This window comes from Notamacropus eugenii, chromosome 6, assembly GCF_028372415.1.
Source record: "Notamacropus eugenii isolate mMacEug1 chromosome 6, mMacEug1.pri_v2, whole genome shotgun sequence".
Classification (NCBI taxonomy): domain Eukaryota; kingdom Metazoa; phylum Chordata; class Mammalia; order Diprotodontia; family Macropodidae; genus Notamacropus; species Notamacropus eugenii.
In genome coordinates this window covers 337,816,017-337,833,047 of record NC_092877.1, presented here as the reverse complement: position 1 = coordinate 337,833,047, position 17,031 = coordinate 337,816,017, and the positions used below count along the sequence as shown (strand labels likewise).

At 39.7% G+C, this 17,031-nt stretch overlaps 1 protein-coding gene across 1 annotated transcript in view; it reads right to left on the bottom strand.

Annotated features, from left to right (window-relative positions):
* Positions 1–405: 405 nt before the first annotated feature.
* The window catches only part of GYG1 (glycogenin 1), a 43,148-nt gene continuing 26,522 nt past the window's right edge, over positions 406–17,031 (bottom strand). Inside the window, exons 5-7 of the mRNA XM_072618257.1 lie at positions 14,018–14,144; positions 4,046–4,265; positions 406–1,275 (exon numbers count right to left, since the gene is read on the bottom strand). Coding sequence (XP_072474358.1) covers positions 1,102–1,275; positions 4,046–4,265; positions 14,018–14,144 — 521 coding nt within the window. The 3' untranslated portion in view covers positions 406–1,101. The remainder of the gene's footprint in view (positions 1,276–4,045; positions 4,266–14,017; positions 14,145–17,031) is intronic.

Genomic DNA, 17,031 nt, shown 5'->3' with positions numbered 1-17,031 from the left:
AAAGGAGTTATCTCTTCTGGAACTTTCCCAAACTTATTTTGCTTTTCAAAATGACTTTCTTTCCATATACATACATATACATGCATACATATGTATTATAGACACATATGTGTATACATATACGTACACACATGTATACATGCACATATACATACAATCACATCACAGTATGCCAAAGAGCTTTGCTGGATTTCAATGATGTGGATACCTCTCCTCACTTTTGATAGACATCGCAATCTCTCAGTACCTTACAGTGGATGGACTTTGGGACTTGTGGCCATAAAAGAACTGATCCCATTTTAAGCTACTCAATATATGAAAAAAAAAATTATGAGAATTCTCAGTACAAGTCAGGCAAATTTTCTTCAAGGAAACTAGTTCTGAACCAAGATAGACAAGCAAAAATTCACTGTTAAGTGTTTATTTTTTGTACATAGTGCCACTGGAGGTAAGCATTCAGAAAACTCAAACTCCCCAAACATAGAATTGCCTTCCAGTATGCTACCTTATTGTACAAAGAAAACTGGTAATAAAAAAAAAAATCAGTTTCTTAAAGAGAGATAAAAAGGGTGTTGCCATTTGTGGTAGCAGTTAATAAATTCGTGACTCAATTTCAGTGTTACATTGCTTCTTCATAAAAGACGAATGGGGACCACAAGGGCAGCCTCTGATCAATCCTGAAATAATCTATCTACTATAGCAAAAACAGCGAGGCAAACAGCATCGTTTCCACCTATCTTCATGAAGATAAAAGGGAGCTGATTGGAGCTCAGGTTTCAGGAGCTGAGGCTGGTAGCTTAATGGTTTCATTCCCTCTCATCAGATTTATTGGTAATTGGCATTAAATAGAAAATTTCTAAAATTTTCTCTGAATGATCAGGCAAGGATGTCACTCAGCAATTAATTGACCAGAAAAATGAGCTTTTTACTTCTTGACTTTTGTCCAGCTTTCACCTTTAGTACTATAAACCTTCAAATGTAGAGCTTTTGTCAAAGCTACTAGCAACTGTAACAATCATACTCAACACTCTTCTAGATGCTAAATTATCTGGAACCAGTCCTGTGTAGCTGATGTTTGCACAGAGAAAATGGAAGTATTTTCTACTGAAGGTAAGTGTCCAATTTCCTCTTGATATTGTCAAAGGAATCTGCTCCCATGTAATCAGCCTGGCCTTGCTCCCACCGCTCCTTGCGTTCATCTGAGGATACAAATGGTTGGGGTGGAGGGCTGAGGTCCCCAACGGACATATGGGAGATTGCATCAGTGACTTCCTCCTAGAAGAAGAAACATAGTCAAGGCCCCCATGAAAGCTGGCAATCACTATTAAAAAAAAAAAAGTCTCTAAACAATGCAGTAAATGGAAGGGGAAAAGAAGCTGGAATGAACTGTCATGCAAAGAAACAAAACAAAACTGAACCAAAAAAAAAAACCCAGAGAGGAAATGTAAAAATAAATCAGGAAACAACATTTAAAAGGTCATATGATTTTCCTAGCAAAATGAACACTGTTCTCGGTGAAAACATCAGAAAGGCACAGGTATTAGGGTTAGGTTTAAGGTCTGCATACCTTTCTACAGAAGCCACAAGAGAAAGCCAGAGTATAGGCCAAACCCGAAAGCTGCAAACAGTTCATCAGAGAGGGTAAGATGGATAAGGGAAAGCATGTCTCATTCTAAGCTCTGTATCCACATGGGCTTGGAAAGATGGGAGAGCTTATAGGACCCCACATTCAGCTTTAATACATGACCGATGACAGAGGTGCCCCAGATGGAGAAGCTCTACAAGTTTGGGAGCCAACATTTACTGAACTCATGGAAGAGTGAGAAGCCCCTCAACTTTTATCAGTTTAGCCTGCATCATCTCTAAGTATCCAAGTTCCCCATCTTTAGCTAGCTTTGGGGTCCAGAGATCCTTTGTGTAAATTATAGAGCAAACCTGTTTATTTTTTATGAAACCCACTCTCTAGCAGGTGTCAGCTAGGCTCTCACTTCTAATTTACAAATATAAAACTAAAGGGCACTTGCCCAAGGTTAGAAGATGGGAGAACTGGGGTTTGGACCCATGTTCCCCAACTCCTAATCCAGGCTCTTTGTTACTATATCATACTTGTTTGGAGATTCTGCATCTCTCTTTTAATTCATTTTAAAATGCTTTCATTGTGAAGTGAGAATGTACTAGATAGAAAAAGGAAAGTTGCCATTCTTTCCTCGAAAAAAACAGGATAGCCTAAGAGAACCATTTCACTGTAGTAATAATCACCAACCCACCCTGCTCCCCACCCCCAATTTCATTTTGGCCTATACAACTCAACTGGCCTTTAATCCTTGGGGATTTGTGTTCTAGAACCCTTTTGTTACAGCTGAAACTAGAAAGGACCTTGACCAGCTGGCACCCCCTGAATTCACTCTCACACATGCTCTCTTATCTCTTACTAATTATTTAACGGCAGATGAGTTAGTGAGGTTCTGGGTCTCTTCTGATCCCTGACTTTTATTTGCCATCAAAGCCCTTCCTGAACACTTTTCCTGGTTGTAGGGATGGCAAGAACTTTGGCCTATAAGACCACACAGTCATCACTGTTTCTTCTTTAAACGCTAACCTTTATTTAAAAAAAAAAAAAGATTGAACCCATGCTGAATTATTTGGCAATAAGTCTGTTTCTAGATGTGCATAATCACTGAACGAATGTCAAGGAAATGTAGAGGTAGTCTAATCTTTCCATTTAACAGACTAAAAAACTGGGGCCTGGAGAGGATAGCTGCAAACTCCTTCATACACTTCTTCAAACATTCATAAAGGCAGCCAAACGTTTTGCTTGTTTCTTACTGTTTCTAACAGTAAGTGGGGAACAGGAAGTGGCCAAAAGAAGAGCAAGCATCAGAAGACAAGGATGATGGATGACCTGATAATCTATTACTAATCAGCTGATCACATTTCCCTCCAATCTCACACTTCACTCCATCTGCATCCTGAATTTCCTAAGGGAGGAATCTTAGAAGTAATTTAACTTTACCTGTGTCAGAGGAGGAGCTAAGTATAGGGTGGTATCTTCTCTCTAAGTAGATTTCCTTTTGATAACTATTGTCTAATGGTTGGGCAACATTGTGGCTACCAAAATACCAAGGGCACATGCCATATTTTCATGCAGCACCTCACTGCAAACATCTTAGCCTCTTATGCAGATGGAAAATTATTAACCAAAGAATGCTTCGATAGTGATTTCTAAAACATGCAAAGGGTTAGGAACACATCATTCGGACATATAGCCCATGTCATTTAAAAAGCAGAACCTCACTTGAGATCTCTTAATAAAGTATTGGTCAGCACAAAGTTATTATTGGTTATTATTACTGTGTATTTTTTCCACCCTGGTTTGTAGCTGTATCTGCTTCCCCAGCCTATTTCTCTTCAAGGCTTCAATGAGCCCTCACCAGGGATGGCCTCAATTTTCCTTCCATCAAAACATGTCCCTCTCCCCTTTCTTTCTGCTAGAGATGCTCCACCTCTTATTAAGGCTTTCCAGGTGAACCCCAGCTGGCCCGAGTTGCTTCATAATCCTCCTTATGGCAATGCCCTTATTCTGTGCCCAGCTGCATTTGATGAAATGTACTCACTTCTCTTGGTTAAAACATTCTATATCTCCTGCCATACAGACAGAGCAAGGTCTATATTAATACGTTTCCCAGGTGTGTCGCTTTTCCTGTCTTTTTGATCTTATATATGCTTTTCCTGTCTTCCTTGTTATACTGGAAGTATAGTGGAATGCATCTTTGGAAGCAGAGACTGGGTGTACTCCCTTAATTTCCTCTGCATTACCCAACAGGTTCTTGAGCTCACATGTAATACTGTAGAGATTCAATAAGTAAATAGGTCAACTATGATGCTCCTTACTGTAAATTTGATTATTCATTTTTGGCTTCAATTCTTAGATATTAAGTTGATGGCTTTAATTAGATTAGCTCCTTTTCTTTGCATATCTCCTCCCACCTTCAAACCAGCTCAGAAGCTGCATTATGCCACTCAAGAAAGAGAAAACAAACCCTACCGCGTTAAAGGCTGTGAAGGTATCTTTAGCAACTCCAAACTGCTGGAGTAAAGGCAGAATGTTCGTGGTGAAGATGTCCCACCACATGGTGAGGAATTGGGGGTCGATCACAGTGGGGTCATAAGTGTCGCTCCTGACGCTTTTTGTTTTGGGGTCGTAGGTATAGTTCCACGGTTTGATTTGTCCCAGGAAATGCACAACTTTTGCATTTGCCCCAAACCTGACAAATGAACAGACACACTGGAAGTCATCATTCCCAGGGCTGACTGTAAAACAATGGTATTTACTATCTTTTCGACTGCAACAGAAGTTCCCGCTGTGATGACCAACAAAGACAGTGGCTTTGGGACAGGATGCAATGAAGATATCTTTTTTCTACCACTGGGAAAATACCAAGTTTGTCATCTGCTGGTCCTATTTTTCAGAAGGTGAGGTCACCATGGGGTTGGGGTAATCAGATCCTAGAGCAAGTGGAATTCTGAAGGTGATTTTTGGAAGAAAAGTGAAGGTGTATAGGTAGTCTTGTACCTGATAGGTGTGAGAAGCAGTGAGTCTCAACTGTCTGACTATTCAGTTGTCTATCCTCTCCCCCTGCCTCTGCTGTCATCAACTCCTACCACTGCCTACGGAGGGCTGCTTCTTCCTGACAGGGAAAACCTGCCTGAGACAAAGGAACATAAAACCAGGGAAAGAAAGAAATGGCTTCTGGTCTAGAAATGGTGGCCAAAGCTCATCATACTACTCATTTGAAATAGGTTCTAAGCACTGGGCCTGAAGTCAGGCACACCTGACTTCACATCCAGCCTCATACACTTCCTTACCTATGTGACTCAGGGCAAGTTAATTTGCCTTCATCTGCCTTACTTTCCTCAACTGTAAAATGGGGATAATAATAGCACTACCTCCTGGGTTTGTTACAAGGATTAAAAAATGAGATAACATTTGTAAAGTGGTTTGGAAACTATATAAATGCTTGCTAGCTAGCTAGTAAGTAATGGTGCTGCTGCTGCTACTGCTGCTGGGGTAGTAGCAGCAGTAGTAGCAGTAGTGGTGGTGGTAGTGCTAGTACTGGTAGTAGCAATAATAGTGGTGGTGGCGGTAGTAGTAGTAGGAATGGTAGTAGTAGCAGCAGTAACTCAAACTCAACAGATATGTTCCAAAGGGAATGGATAGAAAATGTTACATCAGCTTGCTCTATGAGATATTTCTGCTGAAAATCAGTATTTCTGTAATCCACATTTGAAATTATCTTGCATTTCTTAACCCTGAGACCCATTTGACTTATTTTAAAGCATTTTACATCTTGCTTATCGGGATCTTCCTGGCTGTCATATGAGGATTCTTGGAAGGGTCACTGATGAACTTCTATTTCTTCAGAGAGGAAAATGAATCCTACTTGGCTCAATGAACGTATTAGCACCTACTGTCCCACCATGAGTGCCCATGTGGGTCTTAGTCATTGCAATTTGAGTGTGTGTGTGTGTGTGTGTGTGTGTGTGTGTGTGTGTGTGTAAAACCCCCAAGGAAGAACAATTTGGTTTGTTATTTTAAAGGCCTGTTTATTTTCTCATACTTTACTAATCACCTCAAAGGAAACTGATCAGGGCAAGAAAAAATCAAAACCCTGACTCTCTTCTTGGCAGGAATGCCCCTTAAGAGGAGGTAAGTGCCCACAGGAAAAGGGGAGGGTGTCTGATAATTATGACTTAATAATAAACCTTCCTGAGGAGCGCTCTAAGGCATATAAAGTCCCTTCCTCGCAACAACTTTGTTGTTTCTAACCAACTTCAAGAAAGCCTGGATGCTCCCCCTTTCCTCTCAGTCTCTTAAAATCCCTAGCTTTCTTCAAAGGTCAGTTCACGTGCCTCTCCCTATAAGAAACCTATCTAGATCCCATGAAGTTTCTAGTATCCTTTGGGTTCCTCCACCCTTAAAATATATACCCCCTTTGCATATATTTTGTATTTATTTACCTATGCTTATATTGTTTGACCCCAACAGACTGGAGACTCCTGGAAGACAGGGACTACTTAGTTTTTGTCTTTCTATACCTAGTGTCTACCACAAGGAGGGTGATTACTAAATGCTTGCTGAAAGTTTATAAATCCCTGCTTTACAAATGAGAAAACAGAGGCTCATGTCATGAAGTCATTATCCCTAAGAGGGATGATGAGGCAAGTCCTGGTATTTGTAGGAAAAAGAAAAGTGTATGCATGGTGATGGTGATAGTAGTGGTGGTGGTGGTGGTGGTGATAGTAGTGGTGGTGGTGGTGGTAGTGATAGTGGGGTGGAGATGCAGGGCATATAGTGGGCCTAGCCAAGGCTACAGTTCACATCATATTGATGCCCCCATTCATCTGCCATATTCTTAAGATGATCAGGGAATAAGACACATAAGAGCTAAAATTACAATAAAATGTATTCCTTGCTTAAAAACCAGAGGCTATAAATCTAATAAGTAAAGTCAACAAGGTGTTAGCTTTTTTTTTTTTTTTTAGTTTACAATAGACTCACTAACCTACAAAACATTCCAATGTATCACTTATGAGTACACACTGTGTGCATGGAAGGAAGCATTTGTTAAGCACTATGTGTCACAGAATGTACTTTACTAAATATTATCTCACTTGATTGCTGGGATGACCCTGGGAAGTAGATGCTAGTATTAGCCTCATTTTATAGTTGAGGAAACAGCAGAAGAGGTTAAATGACTTGCCCAGGGTCACGAAGCTAGTAAGTGTCTGAAGCCAAATTTGAGTTCTTCCTGACCCCAGGACCAGAGCGCTATCCACTGAGCCACCCAGCTGCCTGTGAAACAGAGGCGGAGTGATATCTTTGCCCTCGAGAAACTTATATTCTAACTCCACAATCAGACACTGGAAGAATTTGCATTGCTCAGGTTAAAGCAAAGCCCTTCATTTCACTGTCAGCTAAGGCAATAGGAAGAGGAGAAATGTTGATGTCAAGAGGTAAGAAAATTCAAGTGACCTCAGTTTAGAAACAAGGTTAGTAAGGAAGGTGACTGACTCATCAAAGGATTTGTGAGACTCAAAATCTGGGGGGCAAAGGAGGAGGGGGTGGGGAGAAGTTGGGCAGACATCACAATAGCGTTCCCTTCTGACTCAGTGTTAAGCATTTGTCTCAGCTTGCATGTATTTCTTAAAATAAATGTTCTAATTTTAAACCAAATGGAATCTCCAAAGAGACGTCCAGATCACAAGACAGAGCTTGAGTGAGAGCCAGTTACAATCCTGCTTAGCTTAGCTGTCCCAAGTAATCCTTGAGCAACCTGGAGTCACTCAAAGATCAGATAGAATTTAATGGATGACCCTCATAGTTAACAAATTGAGAAGATCAGAGCTTGTTTTTAAACCCAGAACTGGTTAGAACTAGAAATGAATAAGGTAAACTGGAGGCAAGAGAGAGGATTTTCATGGGAATTCAGCCAATGATGGTCCTAGGGACACCTCATTTCCACTGAGTTTTGCCTTCTTTGTCCACCAGTATACATGAGTAGAGTGAACGTGCTTGCACCTGGGGTCAGGCTGACTTAGCTATATAGTCCCTGATAGCCAAAGTTCAGGAGAAGATATCAGGACTCCAGACATCCTGGATGTCAGAAGAGCTACCTAAGTGACAGAAATTCAATCATTACTTCCTCAATCTTCCTCAAACACCCAGTCCTTGAAGGATGGTTACATGGTCCTACAAAGGAAACCCTACTAGGTTTGTTAGGTTCTCTGTGGCCTCAGAGCTATAGGAACATGAGTTCCACAGGGAGATAACAACGGGAAAGCCAGTGACTTGAATTGCAAAGATACAGATGCTTTTCCTACATCCCAAATTATTTGGTCTTTATTCTATATATCTTGTATCTACTTATCTGTGGGCATGTACTTTTCCCCCAGGACAACGTGAGTTCTTTGAGGCATCCCCAACTTTTAGCATGGTATCTGGTCCATCACAGGTGCTCCATAAATGTGTGTTGAGTTGAATGACAATGTTCCAGGGGAAAAATAAAGAGCAAGGGTTAACCAGGAAGCAAGTATTTATTAAGTACTTACTATGTGCCAGGCACCATGCTTTATAAATATTATATCATTTGATCATTACAATAAGCCTGGGAGGTGGATGCTATTATTATCCTCATTTTCCAGTTAAGGAAACTGAGGCAGACAGGTGTTAAATGACTTGCCCAGGGTCACACAACTAGCAAAGTGTATAAGGCCAGATACAACCTCAGGTCTTCTGACTGCAGCCCAACACTAGCCATTCTGCTACTCACCTGTCAAGAAACAAAGCTGAGTGGCAAGAAGAATGATATGATAGAATTTAAGGACACTCTGGGCATGATACATGGACATGGGTTGAAGTCACACTTCTGACACTTATTAGCTAAATGACCATGGATAAGTCATTTAATCATGTTTGGTCTCATCTGTAAAATAAGGGGATTTAGGTTTAGTAGCATAGGATCCATAATCCTTTAATCCTATTATACTACCACTAGAATGCAATATATATTTTTTAAACAGGTCATATAAGCATTTTAACATATGTGCCAAATTCTATACAAGAGGGGATAACGGATGTGAAAAAACTCTGCAAAGTTAGAAGCACTAGCAACATAAACGCATGGCTGGATTATTATCATTGGACCAAGGCTCAGATGAGCCAACATGGTGAAAAGCAAACAATGACTTGGAATTTTCAGAATATAAACTTTTGGAGAATGGGGCTCATACCTTTTTCATCAGCACTGTCTTGGAGATGCCACATAAATTACAGTGCATTTGGAAGAATTAAAATTAACCTAAAAGGTAAGAGAAAGATGCCTGGTGTGTCTAAGTAGGCTATGGCAGACTGCCAGCCATGACTGCATTAAAGAAATAGTGTAGAGGTCACCACTGGGGATCTGTGTGACCAGACAAAGGTAGACTGGATGCAGAATGAGGATGGAAGGAACACGATGGATAGGTTGATGGATTGGTTGGCCAATTTGTGGCCCACAAAAGATCTAAAGAAAACAACAAAGGCATTGGACAGATCTTCTCCAAAGAAGATTTATAGAAGAAATGCAAGATGAAAATATAACAGGATAAAAAGACACAGAGAGACAGTGATCTGTACACATGGAAGGAATGCTTTGAGTAATGCCTATCTCGATCCCATGCAGGAAATCAGGATTTCAGATCTGCATGGGTAAAGTGTGTTCCTTCACTGGTAGCTCACTGTTTGGAAAACCAAATTTAAGAGATTGTACTAAATTGTGTTAAGTCTTGTGCCTGTCAGATTTTAGCAGAATTAGCTAAGAATCTCTACAGGTGATTTGGAACCAGAGAAGCAGACACCCCACCCCACCCCCCCTTCATAGCTGTCCTGAAAATGAATCCTATTCCAGAAAGTCCAAGAGAAGAAATCCAGGGACTAGCCAACTACGGAGGACATTTGGGACTCGATGAAATGATTAAATGGATATTGGGAGTGGCTTATGAGGATACAAGGAGACTAGATGTTATTTATTAGTGATGTTCATCACTGTATTGCTTTGGCCTTTTGTTTCATGGTACATATGTTTATGTTGAGTTTTCTTGGTTACCTTGGTGATATATAAACCTCCTTTTCCAAATTTAGTCCATTGTGAGCACTCTACATAGTCTGTTATGTAGCCTGATTTAGGTAATTCTGATTATGAATATATGAAAAACCTTACAGATTTGTTTTATAGATAAGTGATCCATAATTACAGAGTGAGCTACCCTTCTCCCATGAATCAAAAGGGAAAACAGAGGGCATTAGAACAGTAAGTGGTAGTGGGGAGCGAGTCAACTACGTTAACTCCATCTTGTGACTCAATTCTGGAGCTAGGTTATTTTCCTTTCTATTCAGTTATGGGTCTAGTTCAATTTTTGTCTTGTGATAAAACTTTATTAAATTGTGAGAACTGAGAGAAAAACCTTATTGCATTATTTGAACCTAGCCCTGAGTGGCTGGGAAGCTGGCCCACCTCTACCTGCTGCTTAGAAACCTTTACTAAGGACCTAGGTTATGCTTATCAGAAACCCAGTCAGATCCAAAGACTGATGCAGGTTTACTCACAATTATACATCTCAAGCAACCCATTTATCTTATCTGAAAACTGGCTCTATAGTGGTCACTAATGGGACACATCCCTTTCTAATTTCAGTTTACTCCCCACCTCCCAACTTAGAAAGTCTCTAATCTTTCCTCCAGTTAGAAATCAGATTACTTAATTTTGTATCCTGGTTAATTGTTTTGTTTTAACTAATTAGTCTTATTTAACTAACTGTTTTTGATGCATAAAAATCTGTCTCCCCCTGTTTTTGGGGTTCAGTGCCAAGTCTAATAGGGGGTGAGCCCAATTTTTTAGGCAGCTGGCCTGCACTGCTTTATAAACTGATATGCTCGGAAGCTCGAACCTTTGTTTTCTCAGTCATTTCATCTTTCATCTACCATACCTGTACTCATGAAATCACAGGTCACTACCACATTTATTAAGCACTTATGTGCCAGGCACTATATGAGGCACTGGGAGAAAAAAGATAAAAATGAAACAATCCCAGACATCAAGGAAAAGTCAATAACTTTTGTTGCTCAGGTGAACTCTCCTCAGGCTGTTTTAAATCATGAACATTCATTACTTGTTTACTGAATTTGATTTTTTTAAAAAATCCTAGTTTTATTTTAATGCTAAGACATATAGTAATATATAATCATTTTAATTGTTAACAGTGATTTTATGTTATGGCAAACCAGTGATAATTTGATTTTTTTAATGACTAGTAGAATTAGGTGTAGTGTTTTAATTTCAAATAAAATGATGTTTTAATTGCTGGAGTGAGTTTGGGTGAGTCACTTGCAAATGTGAACTTAAAGTTCTTTTTTGTAGTGTGCCTGAGGTCTGTATGGATGAGGAAACTGCATTATTTTAATATAGGTTGTTTTGAGCAGAGACAGCCAGAATGTTCCAAAATATCAAGTGACATTAAATTTAATATAACAGTAGATTAGGAGTTTTTAACCTTATTTTTTTGTTTTAGACCCTAATGACAGCCTGGTGAAGTCTAATACTAACTGTGGTTTGTGCCAACATTCATTGAAGGAAATGCTATATTTCAGTTAGAAGTTAGTCAAAATAAAAATGTCATTTTTTTTCCTCATCCAAATTCACTGACTCTTTGAAATCTATTCAAGTACAGTTTGGTGGAGTTTGTGGACCCCTGAGTTAAGAACTTCAGATCTAGAGAAATGGCTGTGCAATCTGAATTCTGTCTTAAACTCAGAAGGGAGAGAAGGCACTCTCAGCCTACAGCGCAGTGAGAGCTGGGATATTAGCATTTATGCACCTGAGTCAAGGTTTGAAAATCAGGACTCCCTCATTCCCCCTTGTGTTACTAGCCAGTAGAAACTTTGAGCCTTTCCTCAAATATATGCACCCTAAATGATCAAAAAATATCTAGGAGCTATGAAGAATGTAATTTCCTGGTGATAAAAGAATATGTAAGGGGACTTGCAGTGTGACCCCATGCATATTTGCATCTTACGCTGCTGTCTAGCTTGTCTATGTCTGATTCTGGCTGTGTGTACAACAAACTTCAGGTTGTACTTATAAAGCCATTTTCTAAGGTGCCCTGGCACTGAGGGGAGGACATGAAGGGAAGGGGATTCTCCAGGTTACAAAGAAATGATATTTTGAAGAAAATAACTCAGCAGACTATGATTTTTTTTCTCCCCTGAAAAAACCTGTTACAAGAGTCAAAACGCCCTGGGGATTTTTACAATGTATCTTGTAGCATCTTCCTTGTTTTCATAGATGTCAGAGAAAGTCTACTGATATATACCTATCCATGAAAAGAAAATTTCTTGCTATTCTATTACCCAGAGGTGATGCGGCACAGTGGAATGAATGGAGGCTGAGAAACCCCCAAAATCCTTCAAATCCTAGCTTCCCCACTTATTATTTGTGTGACATTAGGCAAATCACTTCATAGATCTGAAGTGGAAGGGGACCTCAGGAGTCATCCACTCCAACCCCCTTATCTTCTAGTTAATGAAACTGATCTGCCCAAAATATCTCACAGGTAGTAAGCATCCAAGATGGGATCTGAATACAGAGTGTGGGCTCTTTTGAGCTAAGTCTGGGTGGTCTCTGAGAATCATCCTGGCTCGAAATGTATGATCCTCTGCTATGTATAAGATCAAGTGACTGGCTATATATCAATATGAAAGGACTTCAGAGATAAACATAGATAAAAAGGATAGGGTACCAGGTTGCCTGGACTCATGGGGATATTATAAGGATAGGACAATGTAGAAATAAAGTCGGTCCAGGATTGAAAAGACTAAATCCAAGCAAAGATGGTCTATACTTTAAAAGCCAGCTGTGCTGGAGGGATTTGGGACACAAGTTTCTGCTAGCATACATGACCCTTACACTGGCTGCTCCTGTTTAGCGGACCAAAATAAGTCATTGTTTATGTGCAGAAAGGACAAGTTAAATACAATCATGATTTCTGAGCTAGAAAGAACCACACAAGTCATTTAGTCCAGTGTCTCATTTTCTGGGTGAGGAAAATGAGCCCCAGAGAAGTTGCTTGTATGGGGTTAAACTGCTGATGAAAAGTGGAGCAAAGGCATCTTTGAAGCCTAGATACCTTTTGACACATAAGACCACAGGGAAAGAGAGATCAGAAGTCCATCATCTTTATCTGGGGCACACTGACAGAGACTTCAGGATGAAACCTTCTAACTAGAGATGTAAGGATGTGTTTAAGCTCAGGCAGAGGGACAAAAGCCATAATGAGAAGGGTGAGGGATGAAATATTTCACACATTCTGTACCCTGAAAAAGTCAGTGTGCTAACCATTGTGATGTAACACTTAGATCTATAGCCTCGGAGAAGGTATGCAAGAGAAACTCATTCCTTTGCTCAATGGAAGCCTATGTGCTGCTGCCAAAGCAAGCCCTTCTTAGTGAAAGCATCAACCTGAGATACTGGATTCAATTAAAAACAAAAAAGAGAGAAGTTACTATATGCCATTGCCTGCTGTATTTAAGGGGTAATTCTACTAGAAGGACATATATCTTGGGGTGTTATATAAGCATGGACAAGGATTATGGGGGGCTTACATTCCAGACAGAAATATCAGAGTTTACCCCATTGGTTCAACAAGTACAGCAAAGTCTGAGGTACCAGTGATGGGGTTTATATTCCTAGAGATTAATGATAATAAAAATTGCCATCATTTAGAATTTATATAGTCCTTTAAGGTTTACAGAGTGCTTTACAGATGTTATCTCTTGATCTTCACAATAACTCTGTGAGGGCGGTGCTATACTATTCCCATTTTACAAATGTGGAAACTAAAGCTAGGTGAGGAATCAACTTATGGAACCAAAGCTAGGACTGCTGAAGATTCAGTCACCTCTTCATCTGTAGGGACCCTCCTTTGACATATGGCAGAAGGTGCCTTCTAGTTTTCCTGGAATTTCTTGTAGGAAAGTGAGTCCTTCCCTCATTAGTTTGTGTTTTAGGTCTTAGAGATCAATGGACTATTATATTTGCTTATTTAACTATTCTGTTCCATTAATTTACTTTTCTATTTTTTTAAACTAGTTATAAGTAGTTGAGGATCACTACTATCTGACATTGCTTAAGATCTGGTAATACTAAGCACCACTTCATTCTTGCTTTTTCTTCACTTTTTTCAGGGAAGAATCTCTTTGTGAGAAAGCTCACCTAGGATATTCCCGAAGTAAGGGACCAAATACTGGCACCAAGGGTGCAGCTTAACATGGGACCAGATATACTCTGGTCTCTGAAACCTTTCTGAAAAGATCCACCCTCACCCCCTTACATTCACTAAGCTTGCATAAACCTCATCCTAACCCTCCCCTGAAGGCCCCACCATCCCTAAGTTGAACAAAAGTTGGAATTTAGTTTCTACTTACGCTTTAAATGCTGGGAGGTAGGAGTATATAGAAATGCTGCTTAGGTTATAAATAAATGGCAGGTGCTTTCTGATATCTGTGGTTGCCCAACTGCTAAAGAAGGTGTTCAGCAAACCCTGGTCCCCACCTGAAAGGGAAAGTAGGAAAGAGTGGATATTAATAGATTGAACTATTATGCTAAGAAAAGTTCTGATCACTCATAAATGGTGTCTAATTTCATTGGGAATTAATCAATTCAGAGGCAGACTTATTCAAGGCATTTTAGGAAATGTCTTCTTTGAATCAGGTCAGGGAGGAAAATAGAGAGAAACTGAGAAAGAAAGGTATCAGGATGGCTTTTTTCCTCTTTGGGGTGCTGTCTACTGTGGATTTATTGGCTCACCAAGAAACACCAAGCCCGCTAGAATTCCAAATGCTGTAGGCAATCCATTCCTCCCACCTCACTCAGTTTACTGATATTTCTAGCCCAGCCAGAAAGAGTTAGAACAAAATCATAAAACAAATATAAATGAGTTAAGGCTGATCACCAGATACATGGTGTGGGCACATAAATCAACTGTGTTTTTTGGCTCTTTCCTCAAGGCAAGTCTAGTTCTTAATCTCTCGCTTAGAAAGAGCAAGGAATGTGAACTCTATCCCTGGTGCTTTTCTTGTTTTATTGAATTATATGGTAGACGGAGAGGACCTCAGAGGTCACCCATTTAATGCCTCCATTTTACAGATGAGGAGACTGAAGTCCTGAGAAGAAAAGCAGGACTTACTCAAGGTTATACTGGTAGTAAGTGGAAGAAGGGAGGGAATTTGGAACTCAGTTTTCTAAATCTCCTGAAGTTTGTAAATCAAAACTATAAAAGTACAACCGGAAAAACAACTCTCACATTCTCATCTAGACAGACGTTTTCCTGATTGGAAATATGACAGATTTTAAAGGAAAGTATATTGTGCTATAGTACATTGCTCCCCCTTGTACCAACCAGGCAGCAAGTTTGGCCATGGGGACAAGAAGGCAACAGTTGGAGCAAGCAGGTTGTATGTGGGCAGTTCTTTCCCTGAAACTTTCCTTCCTAAATACACAGCAGACTCAATCTGCTCCATCATCACCACATGGTTCTCCCCATGCTTGAAAGGATTCTGTTAGATATTTGATTGGGGATCTGGTTTTCAATTTGGAATAAAGATCTGGAGATGAGGATTTGGAGTCTACTGTCTTGGGATAAGTGTCCCCATCTCCATAAAGACCTTCAGTATTTATGGATCAAGAAATACTCTGAAAATACCAGAGACATCCAGACAATGTGTTTTTGGATCTAGTGCATACAGAAAACAGAACATATTATCCCTGTTAAAACAGCTAAATCCATCTACTGACTGAGGGCAGAAACAGATTCTAACAATTTAGACCAATGGATGGGAATTAGTAAATTGGAGTATTCAAACCAAAAAGCAAAGTAAACCCTTGAAGGAAGCAAAGACACATGTCCAAGGTAAGTAAGAGAGGCTGGCAGTAGTGAAAAAGACAGCTAATCTAGTTGGCTAGGTGGATCAATGGATACAATGCCCAGTCGGGAGTTAGGAAGACTCATCTTCTCGAGTTCAAATATGGTCTTAGACACTTACTAACTGTGTAACTGGGCAAGTCACTTCACCCTATTTGTCTCAGTTTCTTCATCTGTAATATGAGCTGGAGAGGGAAATGGCAAACCCACTCCAGTATCTTTGGCAAGCAAGTCCCAAATGAGGTCATCAAGAGTTAGACATTATTGAAATGACTGAACAACAACAAATCTAATGGACTGAAGTGTTGCACTTAGGACATCTGAGGCAAAATATTAAAAAATCAGTTACTATACTTTTTTTTAAGTGGCATACAACTGGAAACAAAGTAGATGACCATCAATTTTGGAATGTAATGTACAAATGTAAAGGAATATTACAATGACAAAAGAAATGATAAACACAGAAGCTTAGAAAGATACATGGACTGGTGGAGGATGAAATGAATAGAATCACGCAAACAATATACATAATGACTACCATAAACATGGAAAGAACTAAAAAAAGAGAAAAAAGCAGATGCTGAACACTGTAATTATAATGCCCAAGCCTGGCCCTCAAGAAGAGATGAGGGAATGCACCTCCTCCCTCTCTTCCTTTGAAGAGATAGGAGATTACAGGTACAGGACTTTGAACTTCCTGCCCGCTTCCTCCACCTTTTATTCTTTCTTACACAAGATAATTTGCTGGGCAGGGTAAGGTAGTAGAGGGAGAAAAGGACATGGGATATGATTTGAAATGAAAGTGATAAAAAAACAGAAAATATCAATAAATTAAAAAAATAATTTGTGTTAAAATGTAAAATACAGTATAGAACAAGGACTCCAAAGACCCTCCTAATGTGGTGGGTGAAAGATGAAATGATTAAGGAAAAAAACATTTGAGCTTCTGAACATATTGATTTATTAAGCAATGCCTACCAATGGAATAACAAATTGGGACCAAGCCCCTTCCTCAACTTAGGGTTGCATCCTGAATAGAGGCAGACAGATTTTTATACATTAAGCACAACTAATCAAATACAGTCAATTAATTAAAAAGAAACAATACATTGGGTCATCAGGTTTTTAACTGAATGAAAGATTAAATTAGGAAAGGGAGAGTGAGCAGGTGCAATTCCCCTAAATTCCGAAAAAGAGGTATCCCCTTCCCCTGAACTCTCTCTGAACCATGGAAAGAACAAGGGAACAACTAATTAACGAGTAAGGGGTCAGTCTTGAGATAAGACCTATGGGTTGCTTGAGATGTACAGCTCTGAGAAAATATCTTGCATTAGTCTTCAGATCTGACTGGGTTTCTGGTCAACATAACCTTGGTCTTTGGTTAAGGGTATCTAAGCAGCAGGTTGAGGTGGTCCAGCTTTCCAGCCACCCAGAGCTAGGTTCAAACAATGCAGTAAAGTTTTCTCACAATTCCCATGATTGACTTAAGTTTTTTCAAAGACAGAAATTGAACTAGAT